The sequence below is a fragment of the Pyrgilauda ruficollis genome, unplaced genomic scaffold, assembly GCF_017590135.1.
Source record: "Pyrgilauda ruficollis isolate IOZ18807 unplaced genomic scaffold, ASM1759013v1 scaffold28, whole genome shotgun sequence".
NCBI lineage: Eukaryota > Metazoa > Chordata > Aves > Passeriformes > Passeridae > Pyrgilauda > Pyrgilauda ruficollis.
The window spans coordinates 9,071,980-9,091,219 of NW_024524155.1; the positions used below are offsets into that span (position 1 = coordinate 9,071,980).

The 19,240-nt window shown below is 40.9% G+C and overlaps 1 protein-coding gene across 3 annotated transcripts in view; it reads right to left on the reverse strand.

Annotated features, from left to right (window-relative positions):
• CCDC88C (coiled-coil domain containing 88C) overlaps positions 1-19,240 on the reverse strand; it is a 95,235-nt gene that overhangs the window by 57,165 nt on the left and 18,830 nt on the right. For all 3 annotated transcript variants that reach the window (XM_041471882.1, XM_041471883.1, XM_041471881.1), the window contains exon 4: positions 800-869. In XM_041471882.1, coding sequence (XP_041327816.1) covers positions 800-869 — 70 coding nt within the window. The remainder of the gene's footprint in view (positions 1-799; positions 870-19,240) is intronic.

Sequence of the window (19,240 nt, forward strand, 5' to 3'; positions counted from 1 at the left end):
CCAGGCTACAGGGATTGGGGGACAGAGTAGTTAGAAAGTGGCCCTGTGCAAAAGGACCTGGGGGTGCCATCTGACAGCAGCTGAACATGAGCCAGCAGTGCCCAGGTGGCCAAGAAGGCCAATGGCATCCTGGCCTCTGTCAGCAGTAGTGTGGCCAGCAGGAGTGGGGCACAGATCTTCCCTCTGTACTTGTACACCACCTTAGCCCTGCTGAGGTCACACCTCAAATCCTGTGTTCAGTTCCGGGCCCCACACCACAGGAAAGACATTGAGGTGGTGAAGTGTGTCCAGAGAAGAACAATGGAGCTGGGGAAGGGTCTGGAGCTCAAGTCTGACAAGAAGCTGCTGAAGGAGATGGGGGTGGGTGTTTAGCCTGGAGAAAAGGAAGCTCTGGGGGACTTTATTGCTCTCTACAACTACCTGAAAGGATGTTGTAGCAAGGTGGGGTTGGTTTCTTCTCCCAAATAACAAGCAATAGGTCAAGAGGAAATGGCCTCAAGTTGCACCAAGGGAGGCTTAAGAATACTCTTATGGATTCTAGGAAAACAGTGGTCAAGGACTGGAACAGGATGCCTGGGGAAGTGGTTGAGTCACCATCACTGGAAGTATTTGAAAGACATAGATGTGGTGCTTAGGGCCAGTTTAGTGTTAAGGGCTGGACTCTAAATTTAAAGTGTTTTCCAACCTAAATTAGAATGGAATTACAGAATCGTTTAAGAAAACAAAAAAAAAAAAAAAAAATACAAACTTTATTTAGTATTACAGAGGAGACAGATTAAGAACCCAGTGAACTACTCACCAGAAAGAGGATCTTTGCCAATCATTAAAACATTTGGTAAATTCATTACAATCAGCTGCTGAAGGACCTCCTAAACAAAAGACAACAACAGACAAAGTTCAGTGTGAAGGAATTCAAATCAATCCCACCACAAAGAATACAAAGCTCCACAGTTACAAAGCTTTTAACATACTGGTAGATCAGAGGTCACAAAAGGAAGCCCCACTTGAGAGAGAAATCACTATTTGAAGATAGCATCAGGTTGCACGGCTAACACACACTCATCTCCTCCTTTAACAATGGCTAATGTGGAACTTAAAGGGTCCCATGGCACTAATCAGGATAAATGCATGACCATGCCAGGCACACCAATCACTCATGCCTTTACCCCAGGCATGACCTGTATTCATCTGATGTGCAACATGCAGCTGCTGCCATGTTTCAGGGCATATAAATGCAGCTGGTTCAAACATACCTAAGCCACTCTGTGAAGTCTAAGTAACTCAAATAATTGGTCAAATTATTTCATGGGGCTGAAAATTTAAGGATGGGCTGGAGAAGTGGGTGTGGGGAAAAGCACTTAACCAGGTATCTGGCACTGCCCAGAGAAACTGGATATAAAGTTCTAATTTATTTGCATTGTTTTCAATCAGGAGTAAAACAGAATTAAATTATGTTCATTACATACTTTAGGGTCATTTTATTTTGGGGGAGATGGCATAAGGGAGATGTACATCAGGTTCAACATCTGAATGAACATCTGTCTGAAGCTGCTCTGAAATCACAGAATGGTTTAAGGGGGAAGAAAGGCTACAAGCCCTGGGGCAGGCAAAGTGTTTGAAGTTGTTCAAATAAATACATTGCAAAGGGGATTCTGTACAGTAATACAATCAGCCATGCACCCCAGAAACAAAGAGTAAAGCAATACAGTTGTTAGCTTTGATTTGCAGTTACCAGCACCCCCACTTGTGATGAGCTGGATAAAACACTGCAGGCGGGTTTTTATTTCACATTTATTTCACATTTATTTCCACCCAGGGAGGAAAACAGCTGTATGACTGAAACGCTGTGCTGAGATTCAGGAAACAAGAGTTCACAGATACAACTCAACCAAATGTTTGGCAGGTGCCTTTTTCCGGCTTGTCTCCACTTCTCAGACCACCCCTAGGCCACTGGAAGGGCACATGCATTGATACTTGCAAAGCATTCAGACCAGGGAAAAAAGCACCACAGCGCAGCAAGGAAACAGACTTCCTGAAACAATCACCCATTCACCCAGACACTTCCCCTCCCAGCTACCCATTGTTATTCCTCTGCTTTTAAAGTTATACCACAGGAGGAAAATTAAGCCTGATTGAAGGAGGAAATAATTCAGAGAGCCTGCAGCCTTTGATAAGCAATCAGAGTGCATATTTAAAAACAAATTGTTTGGACAGAACACATTTCATTTTTTTCTTCTAAAACACACTCCTTGTTGGATAAAGTAGAAATATCTGTGTCACAGCTAATAGGATTTCTGGAGCTGTTAAGGAAAAAGATTCTGTAGTCCTTTATGTTATGTGAAGCTTGGCTAACAGACCAAACATTCGCTGACTCATTAGCCAAAAGCATTTTCTATTTTGGGCATCTGAGACACATTAAACAAAGTTTGTTTACTGTAACAGGTGCAAAATCTATTGGATGTAAGAGCACACGGCTGGACAGCAACATGTGCTATGACAACACAGCATGGCACTGAGGCTTTAAACAACAACAAAAAAAAAAAATCAGACTTTGCATATACTGAAGTATTGAGCTTTAACCAGCAATTTCCATGGCAAAAAAGAGGAGAAAGAATTCTGCTTCCAGTCACCCAGCACGTGGAGCAGCACCGAGACAGGAATGCATAAGGAATTTGCGTAGTCTTTGTGTAACCATCACATCGTTAGCTTTTTAACTGGCAGACACAAAAGACATTACTTCTAACTTTTATGCTGTTAACATTCCCATGAGCTTCTCCTGCAAAATTATTTGAATATACCACCCAATACAACCATGACTGAACTGCCTCATAATTGTTTGAGCTCAGTATCTTCTGGCAAGAATCTCACAGTCACTGAATAGAAGCTGAAATGTCCCCAAGCCTGGAAGTGTGATTTGTTAATTCATATTGAAAGATTCTGATTGTTGCAAGAGGTGATACTCTGATCCGCTTATTTTTAAAGTAAAATATTTAAACAGATAACTATCTGTATTATTCTAAAAGCTTTTGCCTTCAGATTAGTGCTTGTGATGATAACACCTGACCTAGGAAGTGCAGCTCACCAGTAGAGCTCACCACTTTATAAAGGAAGGTCAATGCCACTGCTCTCCATCTTCAAGCTCAGGAAAGCAATTCAGAGAAACAGAGTTACTTCAGTTTAATAAACTGTCATCTGTGAACCAATGTACTAGTGAACCATCCACTCGCACAACCACAAGCATGAGATAACACATGTCAAGGGAAAGCTCCCACACTGATGAATTTAGCTCAGATTTTGTCCAGACTGAAACCCCGGAAAGTTAGTGAAGCTCAGTTGACACTCAGTGACTGATGGGGATAATGTGACCATGTGTCAGACTGATTGCCCAAAATCCTAAATCTGGAAATAGAACTAACATCCCCCTCACCTAAGAGCAAATCGGGAATTCTTCTATAATTTTTCAATGTTTTCTTGTTTTCCTTCTCTGATGCAGCAATAACACAGATTATCTCACAATAAAAACATTTTACACAAGTAAAACGCTGTGCCTCAGCCTGGCCCCTCAGCTCCCCTCAGATCTTTATAATTCCTCCTTGAAGACCCCATGAAGCCAAACTTCAGCTTCAGGCAGGGAACTGGGCTGTTTCCAGCCTGTGAACTGGCACTGAGGATCAAAGGGCCCCATGGACCCAACCACCTCCCAGGGTACAGTTACTCTGGACATTGGGTTAACCTGGACAAAAAAAGAAATAGTAGATAAAATGACCCATTTCCCCACAGGGGCAGCAAGCTGCATTACTGTATTACATATAAATGCTATGCTTGAAATCAAACACAGCTGCAAGGCAGCAGAGGCAGAGATGGTGTGTGCATGTCCTTCTGCCTCAGGCAACCAGCATGGCTAGGGGCAACACATGCAGGAAGGAGCTGCTGGAGAGGGAAGCAGGGTTTTCAAACATTTTAAATAGCCCACAGCAACCCAGAGTACCCTGGAGAGCAACTGTACAAGCAAAAAGTCTAATTGCTCCCGTGAGAAGCCTTTTAATCATTTTTACAGCACACCTAAAGCTTGGTTAAAACAGTAAAGGTTACAAAAACAACACATGGTAAAAATTTCCCACATTATTAGAAACTGAGTTGCCAGATTTACAGCTTAAACTCAGAAGCCAGCCACTGCAAGTCAGCAACCACCTCCCTCAGACTATGGTTTGTGAAAAAATAGTGCTGGTATCAGAAGTGTTATTTAAGGAATCAAAACAAAGCCCTGTCAGTGCTCAGTGCAGTGCCTGTAGGTTGCTGAAATGCTCCTCACCCAAAGATCAGGACATTTTAAGTTTGAGGAGATTTGTCCAATGTCTTCTGACAGCAGCAACGGCTGCAAGAACGGATACTTCTATATAGTACATCCAACACCACGATCACAAAATATAAGGATCAGCTGCCAAGTCTTACACTCCTTAAGCCAGGCACCCAAACTCAGTAGATAAAGCCCACAAAGGTTTGAGCAAGCAGTTACATGACCCTGTCTCAACAGGGAGGCTTTTCAAGAGAAGGTCACACTGGGTGTTGAGACGTCGACTGCTGTGCTTGCTCACACAGCCATAGAGCCTGAAGCCTGGGACAATTGTGGTGCCCCAGCAACAAGAGGGATACTGCCTAAGCCAGAGGTAAGCTTTGCTGAAAACACCTAGGCACTCCAGTACTAGTATACCAAGAAACATCAGTGAGTTACCTAGAAATCCTATGGTTAAGCATAAATATAACTGCTCTGTTTCTCGCAGCAGCCTTCTGGTGTCTAAGCCCCTGCTATGAACTTGCTTGACATTTGCAAGCTCTTTGCAATCACTTTTTTAAAAAGAAGCTTAAGACAAAATAAAGCCAAAATTTCCCCACATTGATTCTAACAGTCAAGGGCCTTAGGAAAAATCAAGACATACAAGATTAAGGATAAAATTCTAAGCACCAAATTAAGCATTTAAGATTACTAAACGCATGAATAAACACATTCACTCCCTCCATCTGAAAGTTTCTAATCATTCCTGAAGAGCTGAGGCATATTCTACATCCTCTTTTTATCCCTCCAAGTTCACACACAGCGGATGTTTGCTCTTTGCCTTAGATCCTCAGCAGAGATGCAGCGGAAGCTCTCCCTCTCAAGCCTGCATGGTCACATATTAACATTCTGTTTACCTGTAACAGGGTACGTGGGGCTCCTGCAATTTTGTAGGAACAAACTCTCCTTGGTCCAGACTACACTTCAACACATATTTGCTTCTTAAAAATACACACACAACAACAGCATGGAATAAAATGGTCTTAAAGGTATTATTCTTGGATGCACTTTTTTAGTCCAAATTTAAGTGTGCCAACAGCTCTTCCAATGAATGAATTGCTAGGAAAGGAGTAGGTAAAATTGTCCTTTCCATGGCTGAGAGACCAGCAAATACAAGCTTTACACAAAAACCTTCCCCTGCATTACCATATAGCACAGCATTAATGTAGAGTAACTACTAGTTTCTCATGCAGAATTAAATTAAACTCTGCCTGAATCCTAAACAAGAAGGGAGTACTAAATAAATTATGTAAGGAGAGAGGCAGTCTAGCAGTCATTGTAATTCAATGCTCAAGCCAAGCAATTCCATTTAAGTATATTGCTTAGCTATAAAATGCTAATTGCCCAGCTGACTGGAAGCCAAATGGTGCTTTCCTACTTAAAATGCCCATGAGGAAAAACCATCATCAGCTTTATTAATACCAGCAAAAGCAAACAGTACCCAGCCAGGAAATTTGGCTTACACATTATCTTCAGCTCAGGCCAACAGAGGAGGAAAGCTCAGATGAGTCCTGCCTGTACAGCACAGCCAACACTTGACTCTGATAACCTCAGTATGGATCTGATATCACCAACATCCTTGGAGTGAGAAACATTTGGTGAAACACTGAATCCTTAGAGAAGGTCTCAGCGGGAGTCAGTGGCCATCTGCACCAGCCCAACACCTCCCAGCAGCAGGATGGGGTGGCAGCTTTGCCCCTACACACTTAAAGGGCCCTTTGGATGCTGCCACAAAGACAGGCTGGAAGCTGCATTTCCCAGGCAAAGTGCACTCCAAGGGACAATCAAACCTAACTTTTTCTGGAATCAGAATTCTAAGGAAGAGCAAACGCGCTAATGAACAAGCTTTAAAATAAAACACGTTTCAAACAGCAATTTGTGACAGAAGGGTTGTTTTTTTTAATTATTTTTTCCAAAGTTCCCAGTTCTGTATTAAAATAATAATGAAAAGCTATTTTGCAGCTTACAAAGAGGTTATATTTTAGACAAAAAATATATTTGTCTTCCAATAGATATAAACTTCATAAAGGTTGGGGGGGTTACTGTAGTTATCTGAGGAGTTACTAATGGTGTCAGAGAAATCATAGCAAGATTCTGTGAGCTGTATGGCAGGGTCTTACAGAAGATTAGACAAGATGAAACAAGTTGTTGCCAGAAATTACAAGGAAGTGAAACAAATGTTTTATTGACATGTTTTTCATGTACATCTTACCATGCAAGCACGCCTGATGACACCATGTATGTGACTCAGTACTGTTTCCCTGCCAACACATTATATACATGACAAAATTTGATTAAGAACTTTGCTCATCTCTGCAACAATTGTACTCGTTATGTGATGGACTAGAGGATTAGCTTCTTTAAATGGATTTTTTTTTCTTCTGAAAACCAGCAAATTACAAAGCACATTTCTAAAGACCCTTCAAGTGGAAACCCAAAAGCCACTAAAATAACTGTGGCCTCATCTGCTGAAAATAATCAGTTCTGACAATTGTAGACTGGAATCTCAGTGGGAGGGAATGCGAAGGAATCATACCTAGTCTTAATTGTGCTCAGTCTGTGCAGTGTGCAGACATCCAACTAAATCACAAAACTGTAATCAGTGTGTAAATACACCATGTAAGATCAGATTTTATTTTAAAAAATTACACATATGAGATTTGGATGGCATGTAATAGACTACAATAAAAAACCTCTCAAAGTTCCTAGAAGGACCCAGGCATAACCATCCACCCAATTCATTGCTATTGCTCAGGTTTTGTTATTTGTATTCAAGTAGTGCAGAGGTCCCATCCAGGAGCAAAATCTCATCCACTGGAGCTGTACAAACAGTGAGACATCTCTGGAACAAAGAACTTGTTATATATACCCAAGTATCAGTAAGCCAGTAACAAGGGGGGGGGGGGAAGAAAATAATAAGTAACGGAGGAAGGAAATGAAAATAAGATTCTGTGGCTATAATATGATCCATCCTGTACATTCTCACTGCTTTATGAACTGGTTTAATCAACTTATTCAGGCTGGAGAGAACTACATCTCTCCAAATACCAGAGGGCATGGGAACAGAACAAGTCCTGATAAACACATTTTGCTTTAAGATGAATTTGTTCACAATGCATATTGTTCACATCATACCAAAAAAATCTGTGTATTTAAATAAAGGTACTTTTATATATGCAAAAAGCATTTCAGGACACAGTTTTACTTCTAGTTCAGTGGAATAAATAATGGAGAAGCTGACATACATCAGTCACACAAATTTTATTTTTTAATCAAAGTACAAAAGCGTACATTTACTTCTGAGCAATGAAATGTATAGCAGCGGATTTTTTTATCCTACTTTCACTAACTCCAGGTTGAATCATCTGTGTTAATAAAACATACAGCTCTATGGTTGTGGCTAGTGGCAATATTGATTTGACCCAGAGAGTAGAAAATCCAATTGTGGAGCGCTGTGTTTTCCTGCTTTTATTGCCAGCAGCACCTTTGACTAATTTATCTACTTTTGCTGCAAATAAACAGCCCATTTGATCTATCCTCAACTTCTCTTTTCAAATCATGTCACTACACATGTTTGTAATAGAGTCCTGACAAATTACTCTTGACTTCTATTTTATTTCATCTCAGATTTGTCCTGCGGTGGTTTATGCAGTAACAGGGAGTATACAATGTTCTGTGTTAAAGACTTGTCACTTGACATTACAACTCTAACCAGTTAAAATGCAATCCATCTGTTGAACACACTCCCAGCTAATCTACACTGGTCTCTAAGGACCGAATTCACCTTAACACAGTAAAAAAACACCACAGGCCATCAGAATAGACTTAAAACCACTGAATTCCCTGAAACTCGGCACCAAGCACACTCCCTTGTTTTAAAAGGAAGTCAGTTTTTCTCATACACTGGGCATATTTTATTGGGATAATAAAAATTACACAAACTCTGAAACTGCGCAACTATATTTATGCTTAACACGGAAGCCTGATACCAAAACACATTAGCCATGCAGAGCTCTGAGGTACAAACTCTGCTCCACTGCCCTTGATCACTGGAGTGAAAACAATTATATTAAAATACAGCTTGTTATCAAGCAACAAACACCAACACAATAAAAGCTTCTCTAAGGAAGACTATGTGTAAGATCTGGCTTTTGCCATTTCTCCTATTACAAGCATTCCTAGAACTTGGGGGGCTTATGTGTTTACATGAAACATACACAGCAAACACCTAACTGGGCACATGATATCAGTTCACATAAAATACACTGAGTTTCTTAACATATGCCATGAAAAAGACTAAACTTAATTAACCCAAGGCATGTATATGGCAAGTTGTGAGGCTTACTTAGAGAGGTTCAGAACTAAAGATTTGTATTGCAACTTCAACACTGCAGTGGGGATCCAGGCTCTAAAAAAGTGCCGAGACTCTAAAGAAGCGAGTGACCACTAGACTGACAATTATGACAATTCCTGAAAAAGCAGCAGCCAAAAGCAGAGGAAAAAAGGAGTCAAAGATGGGAAGATGTAGGAATACCAGTTACACATTACAGCAATACTACTTTCCCAAAGATGAATAATGAGCAGGAGCTAGGTAGCACAAACATACTTTTTGCATTTTTGACAGTATCAAGTAATTTATTAGAACAAAACATATTGCTTGAAAAATAATAATGTGTTTTCTTGGGGAAAACTCCAAAACAAACTGTTTGTCCTGTGAGGGCACAGCAGCAAGTGAAACAGGAATAATTTTGATGTTTCTCCAGTACAAATATTGAAAAGCCAAATCAAAGCTGACGTTTAAATATGAAAACAAATCTGTCAAACTAGAAAAAATTAATAAAGCAGAGAGGGAACAAAAAATGGGATAATTTCATGATTTCTAGTATTATGAGAAATATTTTAGCAGCAAACAGAAGGCCAAACAGATGCAAACAACTTTAATGTGGACGTATGAGTCAAATTTCATCAGTGACTAAGGGTAATAGAGTAAAACAAACATCAAAGTTGACTGTTACCAATCTGATACTCTTATGCCCTGTTTGAAGCAGGAACTCATGAAAAACCTTTGATCTTCCTCTCAGTCACCAAAGGAACCAAGCTGCTTTACCCTGCCACTCTTACTAACACTGAGTAACATCCTTCTGTCTCAGCCATCTTGACTGCCATGGGGTCAGAGCTCACAGAGAAAAATATTTCTCGTTAGCAAAAGGCTCCATGCTTTGCCTTCACTACATCCAAACATCCTCAGAGCTGCTCAAATATAAGGTAGTTAAAGGCTCAGAAGCAAGCACAAACATGCTTGGTCTTTCCAGGATAATACTCCCTGAACAAACAAGATTTAATTAACGTTACACTGGTAAACCATTTGCAGAAACCCGAATGGGTAGCACTGGAGAAACACAGAAAATGACACCTAGAAACTGTAAACACATGGAGAGTATTCAAGCAGTGATGACCAACAGCAGTTTTATGGGATAAACATTTAGGTTATTGTTAAGCTCGCTTTGAAATGCATGAAAATCTTTGTCTCTAACTCAGGAAAAACAGTATTTCCAGACCTTTTTTCTTCCAGTGAAGAAAACGGTTGTGACAGTGCTTGAGGAATACCTGTTAGAGTACTGAGCAACTGGTGCATCAACCCTTGTCCTACTTTTTCCACCTAGTATGTTTATAAATATGAAGGGAAAAAAATAAATTAAATTTAAATTAAACCAAATAATTTCCAAATGCTAATTTACAGATTTTTAACCATGAGTCTCCACACAAGCTTGAAACTTGTGTTTGGCCAGCTTACATGTAACCTAGTATTGGACAACAAATGAATGTTTCAGGAAGCATGCACACAGTCCCTATGCCATCAGCTTATTATCTAAGATAATAGATAATGAGAATGCAGCCTGGGCAAGAGAGGTCCTTGAGGCATTTGCAAATGACCATGCAAAAACCCATGCTGGATTTACAAAAGAGGGAAGTCTTCAGCTGGTCTGAAGAGGAGAGGGTACAGGGAACAAGCTGTTCCACCCTACAAGGATGCCTGATCAAACAGTATGGTGCTATGGGACAAATGAGGTGATTGGGGAAGTTTTTATTGGTAAGGTCTGTAGGTTGAAACAAAACCAAAAGAGTCCGTACTTGTTAAATTATTTGATTATGTTAGGTGCTTTCTGCTACAACCTCCTGATGGTTCTCTTGTAGGCAAACTCCCATTACCAACCAGTTACCCAGGGCACTAAAAACTTAAATACAATTAGTGCAGAGAGAGAGAGTCCTTGCAGTTCAGGCATGCCCCTCTCAAATACTCCTAAAAAACCTCTAACAGGTATTATTGCAGGTTAATGTTATAAGCTTTCCAACTACTCTGAAGCAGAATTTATATCCAACACATCATTACTTCAATGTATCACTGCATTACCATTATCATCTAATTTAACAATAGTAACAAGTCCAACAAACACTCACGCATCCCCAGCCAGGTGCTTTGACACTGCAGCAACAGCGTCAATTTTTTTCTTAAGTTAAGGGAGAAGCTTCAAGGCAGATCAGATGGGTCTCCCATGCACAAACGTACAGTGGTGTTTCTCTTTATAGCTAGCAGATTGCCCCAGGCAGGGAACACGCAGGGAATTTTCAAGACCGTCAACACTTCTTGCACTGTACATGTGGAGAAGCTGCAATAAATTTCACGTGACTTTCTCAAGGCAACCCAAGCACCCTTTGGAACGAACACTCCCAGCGTTTACTGTGATAATCATCATTTACCATTAGCACTGAGTTGCAGCACAATAGCAGAAATAAAGGAGAAAAAGAAATGTGACCACGGAATCTAGCAGTGAATAAAATGAGAGGGAAGGAAAAGGAAGCCATGCCCTCAAAACAGCCTCTGGGCTCTCATCGTTTCCTTTCTAGATTTTCTACGTTCATTTGTTTTCAAAGGCAAACAACCTTTCCATCTGGAAAGTGACTGTGTCGCCCCCGGAGGGGGGTACGGGCACCTACGGAGAGGAGACACAGTTATTCGCAGTTGACACCGGGCTATTCACAGAGCTCACCGCCAGTAATTTGCACCTCGGCAAAGCCCGGGCAGGCGCAAACCACGGGCAATTACCGGGTCAGGCTGCCAAGCACAGCCTCCCTGATTTGCCCAACTTGTTGCCAGCGGGGAGGTGACAGAGGATCTCGTCCTCAGTCCCACCCCACGGAGACCCCTCACTGGCATCTGATCCCTTTGTAAACTGCCAGCCTGGAGCTGCCGGGACAAAAAGCGATGGTGCTGCACGATGCTGAGCACCCGAAGCAAGCACCCACCCGAAGCAAGCGGGTCCAAGAGGGGACCTGGGGCAGCCCCAGGACATCCTCCATTCCCAGGACACTCCGGATTTGTCCTCTCCTATGCCATCCCCATCTCACATAAGTTCGCTTGCTGCCCCTGCCTTCTAGGCATCCCATAGTAACAGAAATACTGTCCTCTAACAAGAAATGGCTATACATATACGTATCTGTATACATGTACACATACTGAGTTTTGTGTATATTTGTTTCTGCTATTTCTCCCGCCTATTACTCTGGGATTATTATAACTGCTCAGATCTGTAACAGGCAAAATCCTCCTGGAAGCCCCATCTGATTTGCTATATGCAAGACTGGCATCCACATTCAATCATCTGGAGTACTCACGGCTCAACAGCGAGAGCATCAGGAGTCTACCCCACACAACACAGCAGCAACAAGGTGGCTTCCGAAACACACAACACTAAAAAGACTGCTAAAAGGCTGAAAAAACCCCTGTGACACATTGTATAATTGATAAAATTTAACGTTAGTCTTTCAGGGTCAGGTCAGTTATCCAACTTACCTCAAGTCTGAGAATTTACACCAAAAAATAGTTGCTGTAACACTTGCTGCAAAAAAATGAGAACACACAAACATTTTGAACAATAGGGAAAAACATAGCACAAGGTGCTGTGGTACATCAGGACTTTATATCTGCAATTATCAAATTCTTCTTTATGATGAATTCACCCTCTACACGCTTAAAAACTCCACTCACCTTCCACATTCTATTTCACAGATGTGCAAGAGAAAGCCATTAAAAATGAATGCCGAAAAGCCACGAAGCCACACTGAGTCCACAATTCAAAAAGCAGTTAATATCACAGGATAACAAAGATCTCCTTACTGCACAGCAGGGGAAATATTTCACAAAAAGAGAGTTATGACCAAAAATAGATAAAAGGAAAAAGTCCCTTCCAACAGCTGCTACAATTTCACCTATACACAGAACAGGAAATAGCCAATATCCCTGTGTGCTAGCTGCTAGGCAAAATTTACTTATCAATGGTAATCCAGGCTATGCATTCACACACATGCATACGTGCTCATGCAAACACTCTCTCAAGAAGAACTTTCAGTCTTGCCAGCGCTTAACAGTGCTCCTTTAAGTATCTGAAAGGACTGATTAACCCTGCTTAATACAATCTGTGTAATCTACTGTGAATCTTGCAGATAACTCATAACTGTTAATATTAATTAACTCAGCAGAGCTTTACCCTTCTTGCTCCCCCACCAGCCTCATATCACAGAGCTCAATTTAAGCGTTCTTTCACTACAGCCCCAGCAGACAGCTTCCACAGTTAAGCAGCAATGGTGAGCTTCTGATACAGAAAACTCAGTTAAGTAATGACACTGTTTTAAGAGAAGACTTTTCCCATCATTTTATACTTCTCTTCATCAGCACTGATCAGCAATTACAGCACACACTCAAAGCATACAACACCGTGGAAATACCCATGGTAAGAGAAAAAATGTGAAGGATGCTGCTGCATCCTAGAAAATCCTTTATGCTATCTGTGAGAGAAACAGACATAAATTGTGTCACTATATTATTAATAACATTTCAGAGTAATTAACTTCTAATACTACTATGCCAGTTTTTAGGCTTCTGACCACTGGGTTTTTTATATCAACAAAATACAGTTTCCTTCTAAGCTGTGATGTTTAGCATTTTCCTGAGAGAGGATATCAATCCATCATATGTTCATACAAAAGCCTCATTTATAGCTGAAAGAAAAAGCAACTTTCAAGACCTTGTATTTACAGAGGAAAACCTTTGAGTCACAAAAGACTCAAAGTCAGCAAGGGCCCCCAAACACAAGGAGCTGCCTTGGCTACAGGTAGAAAAAGCAGAACTATGCATACTACCAACCCCCTTCTTTAATACAAGTGCAATTTTTAAATCACACTACTTATTTTTCGGTGTCCTTGAAGGGCACACAAAGGTGGCAGGCATGTATGGTTCTCAGCAATTTCCAAGCTGCCTCACACGTGGCTCATATCCCTTACCTCCACCAGCAGAGCTCAGGTTTATTATTTAAGCAACATAATGGAGGGAAACCCAATATGAAGTATCAAGTGACTTGGAGCTCCCTATCAACCAGATCACAAAACAGCAGCAGCACAACCTTATGAGCTGGAAGCAAAGGAGGGGAGGATAACCCCCCCTCAAAAAAACTGCTCCAGGCAAGAGAAATTCAAGCCTCAGGCTGCAAAGAACAGCAACACCTCCCATCCAGCACATCTGGGCTGCACTGCTCTGTAGAAATAAAGATTATTAGTATTTCAGAAGATAAGGGTTATAAAAAAGTTTATATTGTTGTTGTATCTAGTAAGTACCAGAGCTAAGCCTAGCAGCACTCAAAGCATGCTGAACCCTCCCTCCTCAGTGGTCTGCAAGAAGTCTGATTCCTAGAAGCACCTTCCAATGAAATTTTAAGGGACATGACAATCAGGAAAATGTAGCACAAGCAGTATTTTGTCTACAAAGACAGCGTTTGCACCCTTCATCTCAGTAAAGTACAAAACCTTGGCAAGGAATTCCACTATAAAACGTGAAAAGGAGCCATGCAAGCTCCACTGCAAGCTCTGGAATGACAGTGATGTTAAATGCTGGAGAAAGAACTATCTTATTCTGGTTTAGTAGCAGCTTTTCACAAAACTTATTAAAATGGCTCTGCATCATTGTTTAAACATACTTCGGTGGAGGCATCGAATTACTCTGACAAACCTGTTTGTCTCAGAGTACCATGAATTAGCTGAGTGATGAATGGCCGATCAGAAACTGGAGCCCTATGGGAACTGGCGCAGTCACTCATCAAAAGAATGTTACAGTAAAACAAATTGTGCTCTTCAAACCTATAGTAACAGTCTGCATTCTGAAGCTGAGCATCCAAACTAATGGTCTTACTTCACAATGCTCAGAAAACATGCAGCCCCCACAAATTATAAAGGGAGACATAGATGCTTACTACCTGAAGGAAGCAAATCAGAGCAACCCAGCAGTTATCATACAGTACCTTAACACAAGTCTAGGCACTCTGGCACCTCAGTTGCAGTACCCAAATCCACTATTACTCTATATTTCAGAAAACGCAAAGTTTGTGTTTTTACAGCATTAAGATACACAGTAAATATAGGGCACTAAAATCAGGCATTTTAGTTTGAACCTCCAAACGAAGCAATTTCTTTTGACAGCGGAAATATGCAGATGATCTGCTAAGTTGAAGAGTAACACACAGTAGTAAACACCAGAATTTCCCCCAAACTAAATCTGTATTCACTTTCTAAGCAGCAAAACAAAAACAGGCACAACTGAAACTAAAAAGAGTATTTGCTGTATTTCAGACTAGTAGATACATGATTCCTTGTGAATTTTGACTGGAAGTCATTCTCACGAGGTAGAGGCAACAGGCCCTTTGAAATTGGCTCAGCACAATGCAGGCAGGAACTAAGCAAACTTCTTCAAACAGCTCTGCCAACACCATTCAGCTCCAAGCTGCAAAACTCCTGCTGTTTCAAACTTAGGGCCTCCTGTGAGCAGACTGCTGATTACACCAGGTTGTATGGCAGGTTTTTGATATGTGCTCAGGACAGAAGAATAAGAATGAAACCTGCCCACTAGTCACGTTAAATACAAGATTTCACACCAGACCGACAGAAAAGGACACTTGGCCATCTATTCATTCCTTTGCCCTCCATTAAAAGGAAAATGTACTGTAGTACACTGTACACATGCCCTGTTCAGAGTGCATAACTCATGCAAGCATTACCAGACACACTGCTATCACAAAGGAGACAGCACCATGCCAACATCTTATCTCCAAGCAGAAGAGATATGCACAGTCAATAAAGCCAGAGTGCTGAAATGCAGGGCTGTGGCACATTGAAAGGGGTTCTTTATCCCCAGTCATGCTTGTACATTACAGAACATTTGGAGCAGAAAATTAAAACAATTCCACAGCACCTTGCATATTGGTTTTTATGACGCCACTCCAGAGGAATCAAACTTTTACATGTTTCTGTGAAATTCTGCCAGGGGAGACTCTTGGGTATCACCCCAGGTAAGGAAAGAGCAAAGGCTACCACAGCAAGCAGCAGGCAGGTCATTGCACACCTCACTGCACACACCCACCCCTCCCAGCATGTGCCTGGTGCCACGGGGAAACAGCAAGGGAAGAGGAGGACACAGGATCTGTAGAAAGCTCTCCCTTGTTCCCATAATACTTGTTTTTTATTTATGAATTTGAGCAAAGAGGCCTTTTCTGTCTAATCAAGTGCAACCCCCTTGGTGCCTTGCAGTATCACAGCTGTGAATCTCCTAATTGCATCTTTAGCATGCAAAAGGTAAGAAATGTTCATGAAAAGATGACAGGAAAGGCTTCGCTGGTTGGTCACAAGCATGGACACGAGGGTTTTTCCTTAGGGAATGGCTAGTACAGAAATCAGATGTTCAGAATACATTTCTGGCCATATGGTTCAAAGTGATGAATAATATGCTTTGGAAAAGAAGGATGACAAAAATAATACAGCGTTGCAATAAAGCACCAAATTAAACAAATAACAGGTGGTGACTAAAAGTGCATTTTTAATGAGCACTTATTTATGAATGCACACAATGCAAAGTGCTTTCCACTGTCTTGTAACACACCACTCCTCATTATGGATTAAAAATATCTCAGTTATATCGAGCCAGATGTGTAACCTCTTGCTCTTTGGACCTCTCATATAATTTATTTTTGTGAGATTTGGCAGCCAAGCAACAAGAACTTTAAATTCTGAACTCTTAATACTCACAAATTCTTTAATTAACACTAACTTTTTCCACTAGGCATTTTTTTTATTAAATGTTGATGTGTGTTTTAATAAACTTTGATGTGTTTCCAGTGCATCTGCCTCATCAAGTGTTCTGCTCTTCACATATATATAATTGAGGAAGACAGCAGTCCAGTGGTTAATACAGAAGACAGTGTTTGAATTCCTGAGTCCAGACAGACATGGAACACAGATCCACAGCAGTTCTTCAAAGTGAATTATTGTGTTCCCAAGGTCCTCCCAAACCAGTCTGCATGAAATCCAGAGGCCAAGAATGAGACACTACTCCATACCAGGAGGTACTGCTATACCATGGGGTATTAAAACAGCTTAAGAAACAGAGTTATTTATCCAATTGAGAGAAAGCTAGAGAAATCATTACAAAGACCAGTTACCCAAGAAAGCAAGACTAGTTTAAATGGCCTATTTCTGCAATGGAGACAGTCTCAGAAAGAATGCCAGGCAGTTAATGCAGTCAGGAAATGAGAGTTTGTGGTGTTAGAGCTACAATGTAATGAAGTACATTCAGCTAAATCTGAAGCCTGCTTTGTCTCACCAGAAGCGCAATATTATCTCAAGGATTGTGGCAGCAGTCTAAGTTGTTACTCGAGCCTGAATCTTTCTGCATGAAGGAAGGTCAGTGTTACAGAACATGAAAACAAATGTGCTCCTCCTCTCAAGTGCAGCTGTCTTGTTAATCTCAAAGATGACATATTCCTCATGTATCAGTCACCACCTTAAAGCCCCGATTCATACAGAGAGACTTAGGAGCACATGGCAGGTTACTATTTCAGCAGGTTGCTTAAATCTGCAATGCATAATACTCCTTGTAATTCTTAATTGCTTTACTCCTCAAGGGCATACAGCCTATGTTTTGGGAACTGGAACAGACTTGCTCTGAATATCAAAGAAAAATTAATGATTTGTCATTAAAAAGGTGAGAGGTAGTAGTTAAACTCTACTCTCTTCTAGCTGGCTCCTTGGAAGGACAATACTTTTTAAAAATTATTATTTTTCCCTTTTAAACAGTTGTTTTGATGATATGCTAAAAAAATTAAAAAGGCTTGCCCCACTCTGCAAACAGGAATTATTTTAGGTGCCTGTGTATTTAATATTGTATTACATTAGTCAGTATGGTTGCTCTGTTAAACACAAACTTTGATGGCTAACCAAGTGCCAGGAAACCAGTTCACTTCATTCATAATTTCTGATACAGCAACAGTGTGTGCCAAATATGTGGAACTCAAAAGAGCCTGTATAACACAGAGATAATGATGATTAAACAAACTGGAAGTGCTTAAACTGACTAACAGTGCAAAAACCTTCCTCTTACTCCCCCCAGTAAGAGCAGTGATCTGATCTAACACTAAGAGCCAAATTCTAACTTTTTATGAACACACAGCTTCCCTAAGGCCTTACGACTTGCATCACAGCTTACAAAAATTGTTTAATCCTTTCCTAATTTAAGACTAGCAGAAGGAGTGCAGAATATCCTTCTAGGAGACTCCTTGGAACACCAAGCAAAAAGCACTGCACTTCCATCATGACACTTGAATGCTGCTTCACATGCAGAGGGAGTAATTAAATGACACACCTTATGCCAGTCAGCTAGATACCACAGGGACAGTTGATTCTGAGATAAATAAACTCAGAGGCTCATCAGTGGATGTGGGGAGGAGATGCCTTGTTGAAGCAGCTGTCCATGGCTGCAATTCTCAACCATTTTACTTGGGGGAGGAAAATCTATTCAGTGAGAACTTCCTTTTGTATTGCAAGATGGCCAAGCTGTGGTTTCTAGGGGCAGGTGGGTGTCAGCACTCCAAGGGAACACACACAAACTGTACCTCACCGGGGTCTCTGCTTCCAGGCACGGTCCCTATGCCTGAGGTTTGGTGCCCTACCCCACACGAACCAGCTGGAAAGGCTTTCTGTCCACCACAGTCACAACACACTCAACAGACAGAAAACCAGTCCTTAGAACATGGCATTTATCTGACAGAAGTCTTGTGCTGCAAGGTCTCAGAATCTGGGAAGCTGCACCTTTCAGTTTGTACAGATTCGTGCTTTAAGGAAGTCAAAGTCATCATCAACACTAGCACATCTACCTGGCAATAAAGCAAAGATTTCAAAGTTCAAATCCAGCAAATGGCACTGTACCTCAGATGTCTCCCAGGTAAATCTATCAATATCTAGAGTGCAGATATTCTGGGGTCTTTTCCTCTGACCACAGTTCCATCTAATTTATTTCATGTTCTTAACTATCTCACCCGAGTCACACAGATGTAATTTAGTATCACTTTTTCTCATTTTGTGAAACAACCTCTTTTTTACAAGTGGCCTGAAATCTTTAGTTTGGGGCAAGTTAAACTTTCATCTGATGGCTAAGAAAGTAGGAAAGGGTTTTTTTAAAAAAAAACAGAACCCTAGTCCTAGTTGAAAGTGGAGTAAGACAAAAATGAAAACAAAGTTATTACACTGCATAAAAAGTTTCAAAATCCACCCTATGTACTTATACATAATTTTTGTTGCTGTGGAATCAAACAGATGTTTGAAATACTGAACAAGTGTTACATTTAACACCTCAAACACAACTGAACTGACCTGTATGAAATATTGAGTAGTACATTTTTGCAGTTTAATCGCTCTTTCTTTACACTCAAGCACCCTTCCTTGTAACTCTCAGACTAACTTGACAGTACCAGAAAATTCCATTTCTGGAGAGTAAAGAGTTCCAGGTATGTATCTTCAGACCTGTACACTTGT